Consider the following 20,186-nt stretch of genomic DNA (forward strand, 5'->3'; position numbering starts at 1 on the left):
TTGAGTTTGCACTAATTATAATTAGATCTGGATCCAACTTGGTATACCTTAAAAGTCAACAAATCTGCTAGTTTTTTCATTTATTTCTTGTGAACCTAACCTAATTTCTTTTCATTAATTTTCAAAATATAAAGAAAAAGTCCAATGCTCGTCAGAAATTGCTTGGGGCATGTTGGTGAAAGGGTGGATTAGAACGCTAGGGTTGATTAATTAGTTGTTCCACTGATTAGAGACCTTCAAAATGTACGTTCGGTACCTCCAAAGTATACATTAGCAAAATCTATTGTGGGGCCGAAAGGCAGAAGATCCAGGGTTAGGCAACTAGCTGACAAAAGATCACAGTTGTATAACTGGCACAATTATTAAGAACAGAATTGGGATCTTCTTAAATAAAACTGTTGCTTCTGGTATAAACATAATTTTGGTCAACATATGTAGGAAAATTAGAACAACAGAGCTGGACAGGCATGGGGGGTATTCTAATCTAGTCCAACCACTGCCTAGGCAGGAAACCCTACACCACTTCAGACAAATGGTCATACAATCTCTTCTTTAAAACTTCCAGTTTTGGAGCATTTACAACTTCTGGAGGCAAGTTGTTCTGTGGATTAATTGTTATGACAGGAAATTTCTTCTTAGTTCTAAGTTGTTTCTCTCCTTGAACCGTTTCCATCCATTGCTTCTTGTCCTGCCCTCAGGTGCTTTGGAGAAGAGCTTGACTCCCTCTTCTTTGGGGCAGCCCTGAGATATTGGAAGACTGCTATCATGTCACCCCTAGTCCTTCTTTTCATCAAAGTAGACATACCCAGTTCCTGCAACCGTTCTTTATATGTTTTAGCCTGCAGTCCCCTAATCGTCTTTGTTGCTCTTCTCTGCTCTCTTTCTAGACTCTCAACATCTTGTTTACATCATGGTGACCAAAACTGGTTGTGGCCTGACAAAGGCCTTATAAGGTGGTATTAACGCTTCACATGATCTTGATTCTATTCCCTCTATTTTTGCAGCCTAGAACTGTGTTGGCTTTTTTGGCAGCTGCGGCACACTGCTGGCTCATATTTAAGTGATTGTCCACTAGGACTCCAAGATCCCTCTCAGAGTTACTACTATTGAGCGAGATACCACATATATTGTACCTGTGAATTTTATTTTTCTTGCCTAAATGGAGAACCTTACTTTTTTTCACCATTGGATTTCATTTTATTAGATAGCACCCAATGTTCAAGTCTGTCAAGATCCTCTGATATCTGTCAAGATATCACAACCAGAGATAATTTACGACTAATCTAAGATATCATGACTGCTGTTCTTAATTAGGGGGGGAAAAAGCATACTTCATTAAAACAACTTCTGAAAAATGTTTGGGATAGGAAAAACATTATAAATTAGCAATAATGTTCAAAACATCCTCAAAATATCAAGTATTTGTATTCCCACTTGCAAATGAATTACCTGGAATGAAAATACAGGCAATCTTGTTAGAAACATGGATAATTACTCTGTCATTAACTCTTTTTCTTTCTTCCAAGTCACATTTGCTATACAATCTACTACGTGTAGATGGAAACCTAATTGCCCTGTGTGGTCTAAAATTGTGTTATGTTAGATAGATTATTACAGTTTGATCTAGTGGTTAAGACACCAGCTTAGAAACCAGGAGATGGTGAGTTTTAGTTCCACTTTAGGCAGAAAAGCCAGCTGGGGAATTTGGGCTGCTCTCTCTCAGCCGAGCCCACCTCAACTTACAACAGTTCATTTAGTGACCATTCAAAGCTAGAACGGCAATGAAAAAAAGTGACAATTTTTCACACTTATGACCATTTCAGCACCCCCATGGTCACATGATTTATATTCAGATGCTTAACAGCTGACTCATATTTATGATGGTTGATTCCCTTTTGTGACCTGCTCTGACCCAAATCCTTGTCCAATAAAACAAACATGAACCAAAGGGAACAGAAACCTTTTAATGATTCTTACGAATCCCCGGTTAAAAGGCTGCTGCAAACTAATTAACTTTGATAAGCACAAGCCTCGCCTAAACTGTACGAGGCTGCCACGAATAACCAACAAGGTTACCTAGAAATATTTTACAACACAAGAGTCTTCCAATACCAACTAAGATACTGTAATGTCCACGAGGCTGAGTTTCAAAACATCTTTGCTTCCTGCAAAGAACGTCCCATTCACAACTGGCTTTTATCTTCTTGAAAGAGGGGCCATTACCATGCAGCCTTACTCCCGAGTTGCCCATGCTGCTGCAGCTGCTCTTTCCTGTGAACAATCCTGCGTGTATGCGCACTGGGCACAGGCTCCTCGGGAACCTCCTCATTGCTGCTGCCAGCCTCCACAATCTCTGAAGGCAGCAGTCCACTCCCTAATGGTCCTGGCCCCTCATCTGAGTCCTCGCTCTCCTCAGCCATCCGCACCTGCTGCCGGCTAACCACAACACTTTCTGACAAGCCAAGTCAATGGAGGAAACCATATTCACTTAACAAGTGTGTGACTAATTTAACAACTGCAGTGATTCTGTAAACAAATGCGACAAGAAAAATCGTAAAACGGGACAAAACTCACTTTAACAAATTTCTCACTTAACAACGTAGGTCTTGGGCTCAGAGGACTTGGACAAGGTTCCTGCATCCAATGCAGAGATGGAACCAGGACCATCTGGGAGTTGGGTGCTGACTCCGGAGCCCCCAGAATCTGACAGCAGCGAGGCAGAGGAACAAGGGGAGCCTGTTCCCAGTGCATGTGTGCGCAGAGCTGCTAGAAGGCAAGAACCGCTGAGACAAAAGGGGTGACTTGGGAGTAAGGCTTGGGGGTGATTGTCCCTCCACTAAGGTATAAAGGAAGTGCAAAGGTAGGAAAACCTTTGCAGGAAGCAACGTTGTTTGCTCTGATTGATTTGGAATCTGAAAGTTCCATGGTGAATTTGTTCTCTGGTTTTGGAAAGACTAATTGGGACTTTAGTCGTTGGCAGCACTGCTCTCCTCCTATTTGTCAAATCTGTTTCTTTAATCCCATAGAGGGCAAATTATTTCTATGAGGACAGAATTTGCCAACTGTGTGGTATAGGGTGGATTAAGACGCTTCCTTCTTATCTCACTTCCAATGGAAACCCAAGAAATTTAGTTTCTCATCAGGTTTCAAGCCATGAAAAGAGCACACATTGGAACACATTAGAGTTGATTCTATTCACTTCTCCTCCTTTACATTTAATCCAAAATCCAAGTAAATGTTTAAAAGATCTCACCTTTGCTCAGTGGCTGGGCAAACATACCAGCTAATAGTAGGAGCTGGAAATCCAGTTGCCACACAGAGTAGCATTCCATTGCTCAGTCTTTCCGAAGTGACAATCTCTGGTTTGGCTAAAGAATGAATAAAAAGAAAGAAAGGAAATAAATAAAGGGGACAGTTTATGGGAGGTCATTTCTATTTTGTTCAACTATACCTGCAAAAGCTCCCCATTTATAAATCTGTTTTTAAATCTTTACTTCCCCAATCCTTTCATCCCATTTCATGTCTCTATTCAGTGTTTCAAGAGGCAAAATAATCAGGAGAGAGGCAGCCTTTTCTTGTCCTTTTTTTATTTTTCACATGATTCTGTTAGTTCTCCACTAACAATTATTTATGCTTTCTGTGAAGTATAAGTCAATTTTACGCATTTTAAAATTCTCTCCAAAATCCCTATCTTCCAAAACTGTAAATAGGAAAGTCCAGTTCAAATTGTCAAAAACCTTCTAGGCATCTAAAAAAAAAATCAATGCAACTTTTTCTTTGTTACATTCCAAAATATCAACACAGTTCTAACAATATTTTTTAACTATCTTTTAGGTAAAAAGGCACATTGATCCTCATGGATAACTTATTTGCAAAATACCTGGAAAGATGTGTTCCTACTGGATTTTGGAGTTAAAAATAACTCATGAGATCTTGGCTTTTGATCTGTCTTTGAATCAGCAGAAAGATCAAATAATATGATTCTATAAAGATTATATGCAAATTGTTTAAACACGTAATTGTCATTTGTCTAAATATATTTTTATATTGATATGGTAGAAAACAATGAAATTATTATTCAAATACGGCATATATTCAATCATATTGCAATTCTAAGTGTACTACAAGGTGGTTTTTTTTATATTCAATCATATTGCAATTATAAGTGTACTATATTTTTTTCTTGCATTCCCGTTTATTTTCTATTTGTATGATTTAGCTAAAGATATAGCTTTCTTGTAAAATTTAAATCTATAAACTTTGTTCTTAATTGTTATTACACGTACTTTAAAAAAAATTGTAATTAAAGAATTAAGGAGCTGATGTTAGCCTAAGCATGCAAGCTGAGACTTAATCTTTTGCTTATCATATTCACATTTTTCCCAGGGACTCAATGTGTTTGATACCCTTTCCCCTCAAAAGCCTTCTTAACAGTACTTGAGACGTGGCAACTTAATTCTGTGCAAAGTCACCTTGTGGCATTGAAATCTTGCACGCTGCTCTCTCTATTGTGTGGCAGCGAGCAGAAATAGCAGTCTTCCGTAGAACTACTGAATCTCTTTTCCCTGGCCAGCATCAGAAGTTCTTACCTCAGCTGGGGACCAGATACACACGTTTTCAGGGCGTTTAGCACCCCGACTAAGGGAAATGTGGTTTGCAAAAAGGAATTTACAGGATGGACTGAAGAATGAAGTGCTCCCTTATTGCCTTTTCCTTGCAAAAAAAAAAACACCCCTTCTTGATACTACTTTCCAACACAAGAAGATGCTGGGCATCATGAACACAAGGTGTTTATGAAACATATAGTCCAACTCTAAAACAGGCTGATTTTATTTCCCTCCATTTTAGAGCGGCCGAAAGACAACCATCTTTCTAAGATAGAATAGCAACATTCTCACGGACCCTTCACCAAATCCAACTTCCTGGATGTTTACTACACTCAAGGGCTGCAGAACACCTTGCACGAAAATATTAACATTTTCAAGGCTCCTAAAACCTTAAAACAGATTTGGTGATTTCACAATTTTTGAGACCTTACAATAATAGTAAGTTTACTTTCCATGTCTGAACTTAATGTAATGCAGTTGCAGCTGGCAAATACTCGGGCAACCTCAGCTACCAACCTGTTGACTTCTGCGCAGATCAAAGTTGAGGTGAGCTTTGGGGCTCCCCCAACGATCGCATTGTGCTGGCTATTTGTTCTCCCACGAAAGGGATCTGGGATCACGTTGATATCTAAGCCTGCTAGCTCTGCTTACGCTTTAGTGTAAGGTTACTTAAAAGATTCCAGGACCATCATTCCTCGTGCTGTTTTATTTAAAAGATGTTTCCCTTTAAATGATAGGAAGACTGATGACTTATTATGCCGTTACATAGCTAAAACATATAACCGGATTTATTAATGTTTGCAATATATTTTATTTCTGCCCCGAGACACGACACTTTCTTGTATTATGGTTTAAGAAATCCCAACACTGTTGCATTTAAAAGATTATTATCTAAGCCCCTGGGAAGACAGAGGCAATAAATAGAATTTGCCGACATTTACATCACCTGTCTTGAAACAGTGTTCAAAAGAAACAGGTACGGCAAGAAAGGCTTTTGACACACTTTTCCATAACATCCTGTGAGGATTTATTTCATGGAGAAGTTGGACAGCTGTAACAGGGAGCAGGGCCAATATAATTTATAAGTATCTAAGGCTATGCCTTGATATTCTCTGCCAAATCTCCTCAGGTACAGAAAAACAAGCTTTTAACTGTAATTCCTGCACAGAAGTACAGATGAATGTTCTGCTATTTGCCTGAAAAATAGGCTTCAACTTCTTGCGGCTGTCCCAGGGCAACAAGCCAAGAATGATGGCCTTTTCAAGAACCTAAGACATAATATGGCCACAGTCTCTAGTGAAAGGTTTCTCAAGATGTGAGGGGGTAACTGCCTTGAGGAGGTATAGAGAGTGTGTCCAGGGGAGTTACAAAGAACCTTTTACAGGTTCTTACAACAGTTCATGTCATGCCCTTGTTAGAGTCAGACTTTGAGGAAGACGAGGAACAGCCAACAGGAAGTGGAGGTGTGTGGCTCTGGAGGTTGAGGAGGAGGTTGGGGAAGGGCAGAGGCTGGCTGGGCAGTCAGAGGAAGAACCAGGCCCATCCCCTCTACATCCTAGGACACGCAGGGAGGAACAGAGAAGGAAACAACTTGGCTTATGAGAGAGGAAGCGGCCATGATCCCCCTCATTGGTTGCAGCTGGGGAGAATAATATATAAGAGAGATGATTACAACATAGCATTGCCAGAAGCAAAATGTGTTTTATTTTGGGCTGAAGTTATCTTGGTTGGCGTCCTTCCAACAGACTGTGCCTTGTTATCTCCTTGAAGTTGGCAATTACTTACCCTGGTCCGTTGTGGAAATTCCTTCATTGTAGTTTGTTTTAGTTTTTTATTTCACCTCTATCTGCTCATTAAGTTCAGACTGTACTGCTTTCTTTTGAAGACTATTTTTGAATATGTTTTGTTTCCAACTGAGAATTATTGAACAGTGGGGCCAAGTTGGAGGCATTAAAGAACATTTATTTATTTTTTGGATTTTGTTACATTTGTGTTACACTCTGGGTCATCACAAGTTCATTCAAAGTTACAATGGCATTGAAAAAGTGACTGATGACCATTTTTCACACTTATGAAGTTGCAGCATCCCTGTGGTCCAGTGATTTACATTGTATACTTGACAACTGACTCACATTTATGACAATTGCATGATCCCATGTGCCAGGGTCATGGGATCCCATTTTGCAACCTTCTGACAAGCAAACTCAATGGGGAAACCAGATTCATTTAACCATGTTATTAACTTCACAACCGCAGTGATAATGTGGCAAGAAAGGTCTTTAAAATGGGGCGAAACACACTTAAGAAATTTCTCACTTAGCAACCCAAATGTTGGGCTCAGTTGTGGTTGTAAGTTGAGAACCACTGGAAGTTGTACATATCTTTATTAAAAAAATAAAGTTGTATTGATTTGTTTACATTGTTCATTTGTGTTCATTTTGGTGTGTGGATTTTTAAGGGATGTACATTAAGTTTAGACTGAAGGGTGTGGCATGATGGAAAAAAACTTTAGGGACCCCTGTTGCAGTGGAAGGTTTTCTCTCATTAACTAGACAAAATTTCTAAGCAGAACACATCCAAATATTGTACTTGGATAATTAATATTTGAGTTTCCTGAAGCAAAGCAACTAGATCCTGCGTCTCTTCTCTGTTCCTTTACCAGACATGACTACTTATCTAGTAGGAACTGGGAGGAAAATATTTCTGTCTTTCTGTATCTTTATTTCTGTCAAAGCATCCAACCCTACAATCCAACCTTTTGCAAACCAATCGCCAGGACTGATTTGCAACATGACTTCACTGAGTGAAAAGGTCACACAGATCCCGGACAAGGAAGCATCAGGTAAAACTGCCCTGGGCAAGTTTGACATCTTTTTATTTCACTCTCAAACAATCACAGTCGAAAACAAGTCTCACCCCAACTCCATAATTCCAGAATGGTACTCTTGACAGTCAAGTGACTCTTGCAGCTGAATAGAACAGAACAGAACAGAATAGAATAGAATTTTTTTATTGGCCAAGTGTGGTGGGACACACAAGGAATTTGTCTTGGTGCAAATGCTCTCAGGGTACATAAAAGAAAGGATACATTGGTCAAGAGTCAAGAATCATCAGGTACAACACTTAATGAATGTGTTGATGCTACTTTGAGATGCTAAAGGTGCTTTTTTAAGGAAGCAACTGGGCTTTGTTGTTTCTTCTTTGAAGAAGTTTTGCTTCTTGGATGAGAAGCGTCTTCAAAGAAAAAACAAGGAAGTCCTGCTGCCTCCTGAAAAAGCACCTTTGGGACAACCATGGCCTGGATGACTGAGAATCTTTGTAGACTTTTTCCTACTTTGAGAGTAAGATTATATAGATCATGCTCATCATGGCATTATAAGTCTGCACTATTGTTACTATTAATCTTATCACCCATCCCCTCCCACTTGTGACTGTATGACTATAACTTTGTCACTTGTATCCTAATGATTTATACTGACTGTTTCCTAGTATGATTTGACTGCTTATTGTAGCCTCTGACTATTATTAAATGTTGTACCTTATGATTCTTGACTCTTGACGAATGTATCTTTTCTTTGATGTACACTGAGAGTATTTACACCAAGACAAATTCCTTGTATGTCCAATCACACTCGGCTAGTAAAGAATCCTATTCTATAAAACAGAATTCTATAATAGCAATAGCACTTAGACCAATAAACTGCTTTATATTGCTTTACAGGCCTGTCTAAGCAATTTTACAGAAGAAGCATCTTGCTTCCAATGATCTGGATCCTCATTTTACCCACCTCGGAAGGGTGGAAGGCTGAGTCAACCTTTGAGCCTGGTGGGATTTGAACTGCCAAATTGCAGGCAGCCGATAGTCAGCAGAAGTGGCCTGCAGTACAGCACTCTCAGCACTGCGCCACTGAAGCTGTTATAATGTATAAGATGCTAAAGGAGTGATGGGTTGCATGCTTGTTGATAAGCCCAAATTCTCCAAAATTATTTGATGTGAACATGACCACAATCATTGCAAAAATATGCTGCCCGCCATAACTGATTCTACTGCTGTCATGATGGGATGATCAATGTATGTGGAGATTCTCAATCATCCAGGTCATGGCTGTCCCAAAAGGTGCTTTTCCAAAAGGCAACTAACTTTCTTGATTCCACCCCCTCCCCGCCCGCCCCGGGAAAAATCCAAGAAGCTAAATCTTTTCAAGGGGAAAATAACCCCAAGAAAGCCCAGTTACCTTTTGGAAAAACAGATTTGGGATATTCTGTTCAATCTTTTCCTGCATTTTAAGTATTTCAAGCAAGTTCTATTCTGGCCTCCAGGCCTGTTTCATAGATAAACACTCTTTGTTATTACCTAAACCAAACTGACCAACTGGTCATTAACAACACGCACAATGCTGACAAGGGAGAACGTATCATATTTTTACATACCAGCATGATAATTCTGGCCTCTGACAATGCAAATATTGCAAGCATTTTTGCTTAAATTCAGGGCAAGCTGAAACCCTACTTAGGTTTTGCCTACCTCTTAAATGTTGGATCAAAACTTTTTCAAAAGTAAATATACATGATTTGCTATTAAATCCTGAGCCAGTCTAGAATCAGCGGTCTCATTCCTACACCTCATTATTATCTCACTTCAGTTCCAGTCATTGAAGAATAAGTCTAAAAGAAATGGCACGTCCAACATATTTGCTTGGAACTGACTTTGTAAACTCTGCCTCAGACACAGAACAAATTTTAAAAGTCCATTTTGTAAACTGCTAGCACTGTTATTGGCCAATAATATTTACACAATCAACCATTCTTAGATTGCAACATCAAAGACAAAAGACAGCTTGTTGGATGTTTCTGTAACTGGCCAAGCCATGATATGCTGGAAAAGATATTGACTCCATATCCAATGATTCAAGCTGCCTAAACATTTCAGGTTGAGGTGGATGGAAATTTTGTTTATTGCCACCTTCAACCATCAGCTCGTACCTCTGTATCAATACCCCCCAACTGAAGTCATGTCAGAACCATTAGCCTTTTCATCAACCATTAATGGCCAACTATCTTTGAAAATAGTTAAGTAGAGAGGGGAATTCCATAGTCAAAGGCTGCTGGGGGAGGTTAGAGCCATTTTCTCTCAAACCCAGACTGAAGTTGTGGTGGTTCTTGTTGGAGTGGAATGACTCTTTCCATGGTCAAAGTAGTGCAATATATATAGTTAGCTCTCTCTATTCGTAGCTTATGAATATGGGAATAAATTCCCCCCGGTAAGCAATGATGACAAAATGCCTCCATACTTATTTGTTCTACTAATTAGCAAGAAAAAGGAAGAGTTAGATAATAAACTAAATGCAAATCAACTCAATGACACTAAACTTGCAACTCCTAAGACAGAGAAATGCTAAAGCAATTATTTTAAACCTCCATTTAACCATGCTTGGAATCTGTCTCAGCAGCCTTTAATAAAACTAATGAAATTAGAAAATTGAAAGCATTTAATGACAAATTATTGATAAGAGTATGCAAAAGAGCTTAATGAAACCTTCAATAATTACTTTGTTGTAGTTGAAGCAGTGTGCAATATATTGCATTTCTTTTTTTCTCTACGTAATAGAGATAATGAAAGACAATGGAGTGTGTCAAGCCCACCCTTACAAAGTAGCTCCCAGGATGAGGGTTTGAGGGCTTCTGTTTACACTGTCTGGATCAGGTTGTATCACATTCCTTTGACTACAGTACAGACGAAGATGTCAACAGGGAAACCACAAGTTCTAGGAAATAGCAGGTTAGAAGCATTCCCATTCGAAACACCGCTCATTCCAAAGTCTCATTATACACATCAGTAAGTCTATCCTAGCCAAGCCTAAAGTAGAATAAACAAAATAACCTAGTTCTGGAAGGAAACACTGTGGGGCAACAGCTTAAGGACGCTGCTGTGCAGAAATGGTCTAAATGCTGGAAGGTGCTTCGAGTACTCGTAATACCATGGGATGGGACAAGCTCCTGCCACTCAACTCTAGCTCCTGCCACACGCATCCAGCGGGGGACGTAGCGCAGACATGCGCAGAGGTGCGCAGTGTGTGCGGAGGGTCACATGTGCATTGCATTATGGGTGCAGGCATGTACCCACTTTTGTCATGCAACGAGGAAAAGGTTAGCCATCACTGCCCTAGGAAGTAGTACTAGTAGTAACAGCTTATTGACTTAACCTCTCACACTCTTGTTTTTCAAAGTGGGACATACAGTATACCTTACAGTGCAACACAGCTTATATAGAAAAATGTTTTTATACATCAAATTTGAATAAATATTTAATTCAATTTAGCAAGTGCAGATTTAACAGTAACTTTAGTATTTGCGAACCAAGGTATGTATGTACTTTGTTATTTACTCCTGATTTTTTGGGGGGGGGGTTATATTTGAAATAACAATTTAACTGCATGTCACCTTGTTGAAACATGAGATTGTCACAACGTAAATAAGACTAATAATGACAAAAAGTGGAAAGAAACTTCATTTCCTAATAATACAATTAACATGTCATTTATATGCTAGCATATAACATTAAGACATAGTTCATGCTGAGAAAGTAAAACATGAAGTGGAGACCAATGGATGAAATTAAATACATAGCATTAAAAGTGGGCAGCTATTTTAGTATTCCTAATTAGTGACCAGGGACAAAAGGTTGTACCATCAAGAATCACCTCCTTGATTTTGTTTCACTAATAAAATTTATATATATATATAAAAAAGAATCACCTACTTACTGTAACATTTCAGTGGCACAATATTGGGGTATTTCAGGGACTGTAGGAAAGGAACTGGGGGTCCCATCCATTAAATGATGTTGAAGGCACCTGCATTCAAAGGAGCCATGTTGGCTCAGTGGTTAGAATGCAATAATGCAGGTTAATTCGGCTGACTGCCAGCAGTTCAATTCTCACCAGCTCAAGGAGACTTAGCTTTCCATCCTCCCGCGGTCGGTAAAATGAGGACCCAGATTGTTGGGGGCAATAGGCTGACTCTGTAAACTGCTTAGAGAGAGCTATAAAGCACTGTGAAGTGATACATAAAGTCTAAGTGCTATTGCTATTCAGACACGAGGAGCTATCTCCAAATCTGGCCTCAATTGCAATAACATTTAGATTTATATACTGCTTCACAGTGCTTTACAGCCTCTTAGCAGTTTATAGAGTCAGCATATAGCTTCCAATAATCTGGGTCCTCGTTTTACCGACCTCGGAAGGACGGAAGGCTGAGTCCATGTTGAGTCAATGAGAATCGAACTGCCAAAATGCTGGCAGCCGGCAGAATTAGCCTGCAGTACTGCATTCTGACCACTGAGCCACCCCAAAATCTTACTTTATAGAATATGCCCTTCATTTCAGCCATTAAATCCATAGAGTCTCCACGTGAATTTGCTTTAGTTAAATGTAAGGGCTTTGTGGCAAGGAAATGTCACAGGTAGTTATTACTTACTGTTTACATAGACATTAAATGTTATAGAGGAGTTGGCGTCTGAGTTGGAGACAAAAAATGTATAAAGACCTCCTTCCATGTCCTTTAGCCGGGTAAGATGAAGCTCACTGGAGTAGCTACAGGAGGAATAAAACAGCAACCTTCATTACTCACTTCATGGCAGACTGTCTGGATGCTTTTTTATAATATACTACTAAAATTAAACAGACACCATATAGGTTTATACAATCAGATACAGTCAGAGGTTCAGTTAGGGAAGGGAACATTGCCAATCATTAGATTCCAGGAAAAGGAGGAAGACCTCTTCCCAGCCAAGTCTGTACAGGTAGTCCTCAACCTACGAGAGTTCATTTAGTGACCATTTGAAAATAGCACTGAAAATAGTGACTTACGACCGTTTTTCACACTTACGACCATGTGTGGCAAGAAGAATTGTAAAATGAGGCAAATTCACTTAACAAATGTTTTACTTCGCAACGTAAAATGTTGGGCTCAACTGAGGTCATAAGTTGAGGATTACAGCAAACAGATAATCAGAGTTGGAAGGGACCTTGCAGGTCATAGTCCAACCCCCCGCCCAAGCGGGAGACCCTACATCATTTCTGACAAATGGCAGTCCAATCTCTTCTTGAAGGTCTCAAGTGATGAAGCCTCCACAACTTCCAAGGGCAACTTCTGTTCCATTGGTTAAGTGTTCTTTCTCATTGTCAGAAAATGTCTTCTTATTTCCAGGTTAAATCTCTCCTTGTTCAGTTTCCATCCATTATTCCTTGTCTGGCCTACAGGCACTTTAGAAAATAGATTGACCTCCTCCTCTCTGTAGCAGCCCCTCAAATATTGGAAGACCGCTATCGTGTCTCCCCTGGTCTTCCTCTTCACTAGACTAGCCAGGCCCAGTTCCTGCAACCATTCATTGTATGTTTTAGTCTCGAGTCCCCTAATCATTCCGGTTGCTCTTCTCTGTACATTTTCTAGAGTCTCATCTTTTTTATAGTACGGTGATCAAAACTAGATGCAGTACTCTTAGGTGTGGTCTTACTAAGGCTTTATAGAGTGGTATTAGTACCTCACTTGATCTTGATTGTATCCCTCTGTTAATACAACTTAGGATTGCATTAGCTTTTTTGGCGGCTGCTGCACACTGCTGGCTCCTATTCAGCTGGTTGTCCACTAAGACTCCAAGATCCCTCTCACAGTTCCTGCTATTAAGCCTAGTTTCACCCAGTCTGTACGTGTCCTTTTGGTTTTACTTACCTAAGCGTAGGATTTTACTTTTCTCTACACTGAATTTAATTTTGTTAGATAGGTCCCAGTGTTCTTGTCTGTCAAGATCCATCTGGATCTTGAGCCTATCTTCTTGGGTGTTAGCTGTTCCTGCCAGCTTAGTATCATCTGCAAATTTGGTAAGTTCCCCTTCTACTCCCTCATCAAAGTCGTTAATGAAGATATTGAAGAGTACTGGGCCTAAGATGGAACCTTGTGGCACCCCACTGCTTACTTCTCTCCATGTAGACTTAGACCCATTAAGGACTACTCATTGAGTACGGTTTTCCAGCCAGTTGCGATTACCTGTATAGCATATCCGTACAGAAAATTAACGGAACAGTTCTGTGGTATTTGCCCTCCACCTCCATACATTGATACTTTGGTCCCATACCTTACCTGTTTTTGTCTATAGTTGTAACTCTCACATAATGATCAGATGAATTCTGCAGTGTTTCATTCATGTATAGCCACATTTCTTCTTCTGGTTTCGGATACGCTTCATACATTACTACCAAGCCCAGACTTTCCCCGTCGTTGACATAGAGCGTTGTATTTGTTGAAGTTGATAAACTGATATATCCTTTACCTGGTGGAAGAAAAATTTTAAACCTCTCTTTAGAATCTTTGTATATTGACATTCATAAAATGCTAAAACCAAGGTCAATGAATACAGAAGCCCAACTAAATTGCAACTTGTAGAAAAGCAAGCCTTAATAGCTAATGAGTGCTAATGACATTTTACTGAATGAAGGGAACAAAATAATGCTTTGCACATAGACCATATCGTTACATACCATCTACAACTATAGGGTCACTTCTGACTTCCATACACATAAATCAAATCAATACACATAAATTCTAATCAATGTGTATGTCTTTATTTTTTTTAACCTCGTTAAATACAGCCTACTATTTGCCTAGATGAGCTCCCAACAAAGTTGGTGGGGCAAAAAAAACTCAATAAACATAAAACAAAAACCAGCAAAAACTAGCTATCAATTATAAAGATACCTTTGTGTTAATATCCAAGAACAATCAGTCATACTAGCTCCAGAACAGCAGAAAGTCCGCCACTGTTTCTAAAATAATACATGTCTACAGCAGATATTTCGAAACAAATGACTCTTGATTCATCTTCACAAGAAAATCATAACAATTGGATCAGTAAGTATGTCCTTGTTTTAGTTGCCAGTCTTATATTGGAAGATTTTTTTTTTTAACAATGATGCATCTCTTCATATTTCTGGAAATGTGCCTGTCATTATTTACCACTGATAATGGCAAATATTATCATCGGGAAATTCTACAATATGACATCTAAGTTTTATTTATTCCTATGTAAAATAATAGCATTTAAGCAACAGAGAAAGTAGGGGTGGGAAAAAAAAACTTTCTTTTTGCCAATTACAGATAAAGACATGTTCAGAATACTCCTGCTAATTATACTACATGAATATGCTCCTAATCAGTTTAGCATTTATGGTAATTTTAATATTTAAAAAGTATTATGTGTCACAGCAATCTAGCACTCTAGGGTGGCTTTTCAGGAAAGCATGTTAATAAACAGCAGAGTGTAATAAGCATTTTTGATGGCTTCTGGCAGAGGGTGTAACAGATAACAGATAATCAGCGTTGGAAGGGACCTTATAGGTCATCTAGTCCAACCCCCACCGAAGCGGGAGACCCCACACCATTTCTGACAAATGGCAGTCCACTCTCTTCTTGAAAGTCTCAAGTGATGAAGCTGTCACAACTTCCGAGGGCAACTTCTATTCCGTGGGTTGATTATTCTCACTGTCAGAAAGTTTATCCTTATTTCCAGGTTGAATCTCTCCTTGTTCAGTTTCCATTATTCCTTATCTGGCCTACAGGTGCTTCAGAAAATATCTTGACCCCTTCCTTCTCTCTGTGGCAGCTCCTCAAATATTGGAAGACCACTATCATGTCTCCTGGTCCTTCTCTTTACGAGACCAGCCAAGCCCAGTTCCTGCAACCGTTCATCATGTTTTAGTCTCCAGTCCCCTAATCATCCTGGTTGCTCTTCTCTGTACTTTTTCTAGAGTTTCAACCTCTTTTTTATAATGTGGTGAACAAAACTGGATGCAGTACTCTAGGTGTGGTTTTACTAATGCTTTATAGAATAGTATTAGTATCTCCCTTGATCTTGACTGTATCCCTCTGTTAATGCAATTTAGGATTGCATTGGCTTTTTTGGCTGCTGCTGCACACTGCTGGCTCCCATTTAGCTGGTTGTCCACTAAGACTCCAAGATCCCTCTCACAGTTACTGCCTTTGAGCCTGGTTTCACCCAGTCTATATGTGAACTTTTGGTTTTTCTTGCCTGTGTAAGATTTTACTTTTCTCTACATTGAGTTTCATTTTGTTAGATACAATTGCAACACACAATGGGGCCCAGCTTTTTAGTGAGCTCTGGAAATCAAACCTTTCACACTAAAATGGACTCTTTGGGCATAATCCAGTATTATTGAGGGAGCAGCTTTTGCAGGTTTCTCTCTGCTCAATTACCAGATGAGGCTGTATTTCATATGCTTTAAAGACAAGGTTGAACCTGGAGAAAATCACTACTAGGGGTATGCCAAGGTCTGGGTTTGAAGGGCAAAATGTGATTAAGTGCACATGTAGCATCTGATGAGAATACTTAGATCAAACCTATCTTCTCCTGGAGTCACATGTCCATTGCAGAAGGGAACCCACATGAGCCCAGGAAAAGGAAAAGGCTGGTTTCAGGCATTTATTACTGGGGCTACAATGCGATACGCTGCCTGCTCCTAATCCCGTTTTGCCTTTCAAATCTAATTCTTTGCACAACCTAATATAGTATTTAAGTATTCAGAAGGATTTAAAACCTCCTAACAGTGAAGTCAATTAACCAGTGGAACAGCTGGGCTTCAGAAGTTGTAGGTACTTCATCACTGGAGGTTTTTAAGAAGAGACTGGACAGTCACTTGTCTGAAATGGTATAGAGTTTCCTACTTGAGCAGGGGGTTGGACTAGAAGACCTCCAAGGTCTCTTCCAGCTCAGCTCTGTTCTGTTCTGTTCTGTTCTATTATTTCCTTTCCTGCTCTGTTCTATTCTATATTCTGTTCTATTCTGTTCTGTTCTCCTCTCCTCTATTCTTCTATTCTACTCTACTCTATAGTTTATATTCTATTTAAATTTAAATATTGCTAGCAAGATTTCTCTTTAGTTACTTTATATATTTTCCCTTCTAACACATTTAAAAAATCATGACAACTTTTATAGAGAGACTGAGGGCCTACTGGAATTAATGCTATTTGGGACAGGAAGCTGGGAATTCTCCAATATTTTTTTTAAAAAAATAAATCAACCTCAGTTTTAAAAACCTATTTCTTATGTCACACATCTTCTTTTGTTGTGGAAACACAATAACATAGACATTAAGAGATAAACAAACACCCAGGAGACATTTCTTCACACAACCCATTGTTCACATTCATCTTAAGGGGAGTTTGAAATGAAAACCTTCTTGACTGTAACCCCATGACCAAATAAACAGGAAACGTTTATAATTTCAGAGAAGACACAGTATGTTTCTAACACAATTACAGGTATTGCTTTACATCATATAAATTGGAAGCCAAAGCCTGAAACAGTAAATAAACCTTGTGCTATCTCTGTGTCTATACCAACATTTTATTGTATGTTTACAGTGTTCCATTCAAGACTGGTTCTCTTTTTGTCAGAGGAAAGTAGGCGTTGAATCTTCATGCTTACATCGTACAATATTGGAGACCCATCACGCAGAGCCCTATTCTGCTGGTAAACTTTTATCGATTACAATCAGATTCTTTATTTTTGATCTGTCAAGGCTGCCATATTCATGAGACTAGCAATAATATGACACAGTGCATGAAGGTAAAGGCTTCATGGTAAAGGATGCATTAACAGAGAACCAATACCACTCTATAAAGCCTTAGTAAGGCCACACCTAGAGTACTGCATCCAGTTTTGGTCACCACACTATAAAAAAAGATGTTGAGACTCTAGAAAGAATGCAGAGAACAGCAACCAGGATGATGAGGGGACGGGAGACTAAGGTATATGAAAAACAGGAACAGTTACAGGAACTGGGCCTGGCTAGTCTAGTGAAGAGAAAGACCAGGGGAGACATGATAACAGTCTTCTAGTATTTGAGGGGCTGCCACAGAGAGGAGGGGGGCAAGCTATTTTCCAAAGCACCCGAAGGCCACATGAGAAACAATGGAGGGAAACTGATCCAGGAGAGATTCAACCTAGAAATAAGGAGAAACTTTCTGACAGTGAGAACCATCAACCAATGTTGCCCTTGGAAGTTGTGGGAGCCTCATCACTTGAGACTTTCCAGAAGAGATTGGACTCCCATCTGTCAGAAATGGTGTAGGGTCTCCCGCTTGGGAAGGGGGGTTGGACTAGATAACCTACAAGGTCCCTTCCCACTCTGATTATCTGCTCTCTGGCTATTGCCCTAAGTGCCATCATTCTAGAAGTATTGATTAGGCCTTCAAAGGGACGTCAGCTGAAGGAATACTTCTTTACGGATGTCCATTTCTTCAACTAGGTACAGCTAGGAGCACCTCTCAGAAGATCTGCAATGAATGGGGGCATGTCGTTCCTACTTCTCACTTTCCCATAGTAATAATAGAAGAATGGAAAGGGACCTCAGAGGTGCTCTAGTCCAACCCCTGCCCAAACAGGAGACCCTGTACCATTCCACACAAATGGCTGCCCAATCTCTTCTTAAAAACCTCCAGCCATGGAGCGTGCACAGCTTCTGGAGGCAAGCCACTCCACTGATCAACTGCTTTTACTATAAGGAAACTTCTCCTTAGTTTTAGGTAAGATCTCTCCTTGATAAGTTTCCATTCATTACTTCTTGTCCTGCCCTCGGGGGCTTGGGATAATTGGTCAAACCCTTCTTCTCTGTAAAAATCCCTCAAGCACCACAAAACTGCTATCATGTAATCTATAGTCCTTCTCTTTATTAGACTAGACATACCTAGTCCCCGCAATCATTCATCATATGGTTTACCCTCTAGAGCCCTTATCATCTTTGTTGTGCTTCTCTGCACTCAGATAACAGATAATCAGAATTGGAAGGGCCCTTGTAAGTCATCTAGTCCAAACCCCCCCGCCCAAGCGCGAGACCCTACACCATTTCTGAAAAATGGCAGTCCAATCTCTTCTTGAAGCTCTCAAGTGATGGCGCTTCCACAACTTCTGAAGGCAAGATGCTCCATTGGTTAAGTGTTCTTTCTCATTGTCAGAAAATGTCTTCTTATTTCCAGGTTGAATCTCTCCTTGTTCAGTTTCCATCCATTATTCCTTGTCTGGCCTTTGGGTGTTTCAGAAAATAGCTTGACTCCTTCCTCTCTGTGGCATCCTCAAATATTGGAAGACTGCTATCATTTCTCCCCTGGTCCTTCTCTTTCACTAGACTAGCCAAGCCCAGTTCCTGCAACCATTCATTGTATGTTTTAGTCTCCAGTCCCCTAATCATCTTGGTTGCTTTTCTCTGTACTTTTTCTGGAGTCTCAACATCTTTTTTATAGTGTGGTGACCCAAACTGGATGCAGTACTCTAGATGTGATCTTACTAAGGCTTTATAGAATGGTATTAGTACCTCACTTGATCTCGACTATATCCCTCTGTTAACGCAACTTAGGATTGTTAGCTTTTTTGGTGGCGGCTGCACACTGCTAGCTCCTATTTAGCCGGTTGTCCACTAAGACTCCAAGATCCCTCTCACAGTTACTGCTATTAAGCCTGGTTTCACCCAGTCTATATGTGTACTTTTGGTTTTTCTTGCCTAAGTGTAGGACTTTACTTTTCTCTACATTGAATTTCATTTTGTTATATATAGCCCAGTGTTCTAGTCTGTCAAGATCCATCTGGATCTTGAGCCTATCTTCTTGGGTGTTAGCTGTTCCTGCCAGCTTAGTATCATCTGCAAATTTGGTAAGTTCCCCTTCTATTCCCTCATCTAAGTCGTTAATGAAGATATTGAAGAGTACTGGGCCTAAGATGGAACCTTGTGGAACCCCACTGCTTATTTCCCTCCATGTAGACTTAGACCCATTAAGGACTCCTCGTTGAGTACTATTTCTGGAATCCCAACATCTTTTTTGTATTGTGTTAATTAAAATTGGATGGAGTATTCCAAGAATGGTCTTGGAAGTAACACTTCACGTCATCTTGATATTATCCCTCTGTTGATGCAGCCTAGGAGTGCATTGGCTCTTTTTGGCATCTGCACCATACTGCTGGTCATTCTTAATTGGTGTCCAGTAGGACTCCTTGCTCCCTCTCACAGTTACTGCTGTTGAACCAGGTACCACCTGTTCTAACCTTTTGCAGTAGAGTTTTCTTGCCTAAATGTAAAACCTTATTTTTCCCACCACTGAATTGCATTGTGTTGGACAGGGCCTAATGTGTGCTCTCATGCTCATGCACACGTGCACACATGCAAACACACACCATGGGTGTAAGTTGTCTTTATTGAGGTTTCCAAGCCTGAATTGGTATTCTTCAGCGGTTTCCCTGTGCTGGCACCAGCTCAACCTCACTAAGTTCTACAGGCTACTCAAATTAAGTCAACCCTAGTCATCAAGTCAAGGCAAGTCCTGTCCACCAGGCAAAATTTATCTAAATCTAAAAGCAAGTTCCCAAGGCAAAGGCAAGTTCCAAGACAAAGGCAAGGCCACAGTCAAAGGCAAGGCAAGTTGAAGAGAAACTATCCAAAATTCAAGGCAAGAACACACAGCAAGGAAACCAACACGTTCCTAGAAACATCTCCATCTGTCTGCTGTGCTAAATAG

The 20,186-nt window shown here is 39.9% G+C and overlaps 1 protein-coding gene across 1 annotated transcript in view; it reads right to left on the bottom strand.

Annotated features, from left to right (window-relative positions):
* Positions 1-20,186, bottom strand: part of KIT (KIT proto-oncogene, receptor tyrosine kinase) — a 111,593-nt gene that overhangs the window by 33,099 nt on the left and 58,308 nt on the right. Inside the window, exons 6-8 of the mRNA XM_026699875.2 lie at positions 13,746-13,935; positions 12,084-12,199; positions 3,254-3,368 (exon numbers count right to left, since the gene is read on the bottom strand). Of these exons, the coding sequence (XP_026555660.1) occupies positions 3,254-3,368; positions 12,084-12,199; positions 13,746-13,935 (421 nt within the window). The remainder of the gene's footprint in view (positions 1-3,253; positions 3,369-12,083; positions 12,200-13,745; positions 13,936-20,186) is intronic.

This window comes from Pseudonaja textilis, chromosome 6 (genome assembly GCF_049901715.1).
Source record: "Pseudonaja textilis isolate UNSWEBS1 chromosome 6, rPseTex1.2, whole genome shotgun sequence".
NCBI classification, from domain to species: domain Eukaryota; kingdom Metazoa; phylum Chordata; class Lepidosauria; order Squamata; family Elapidae; genus Pseudonaja; species Pseudonaja textilis.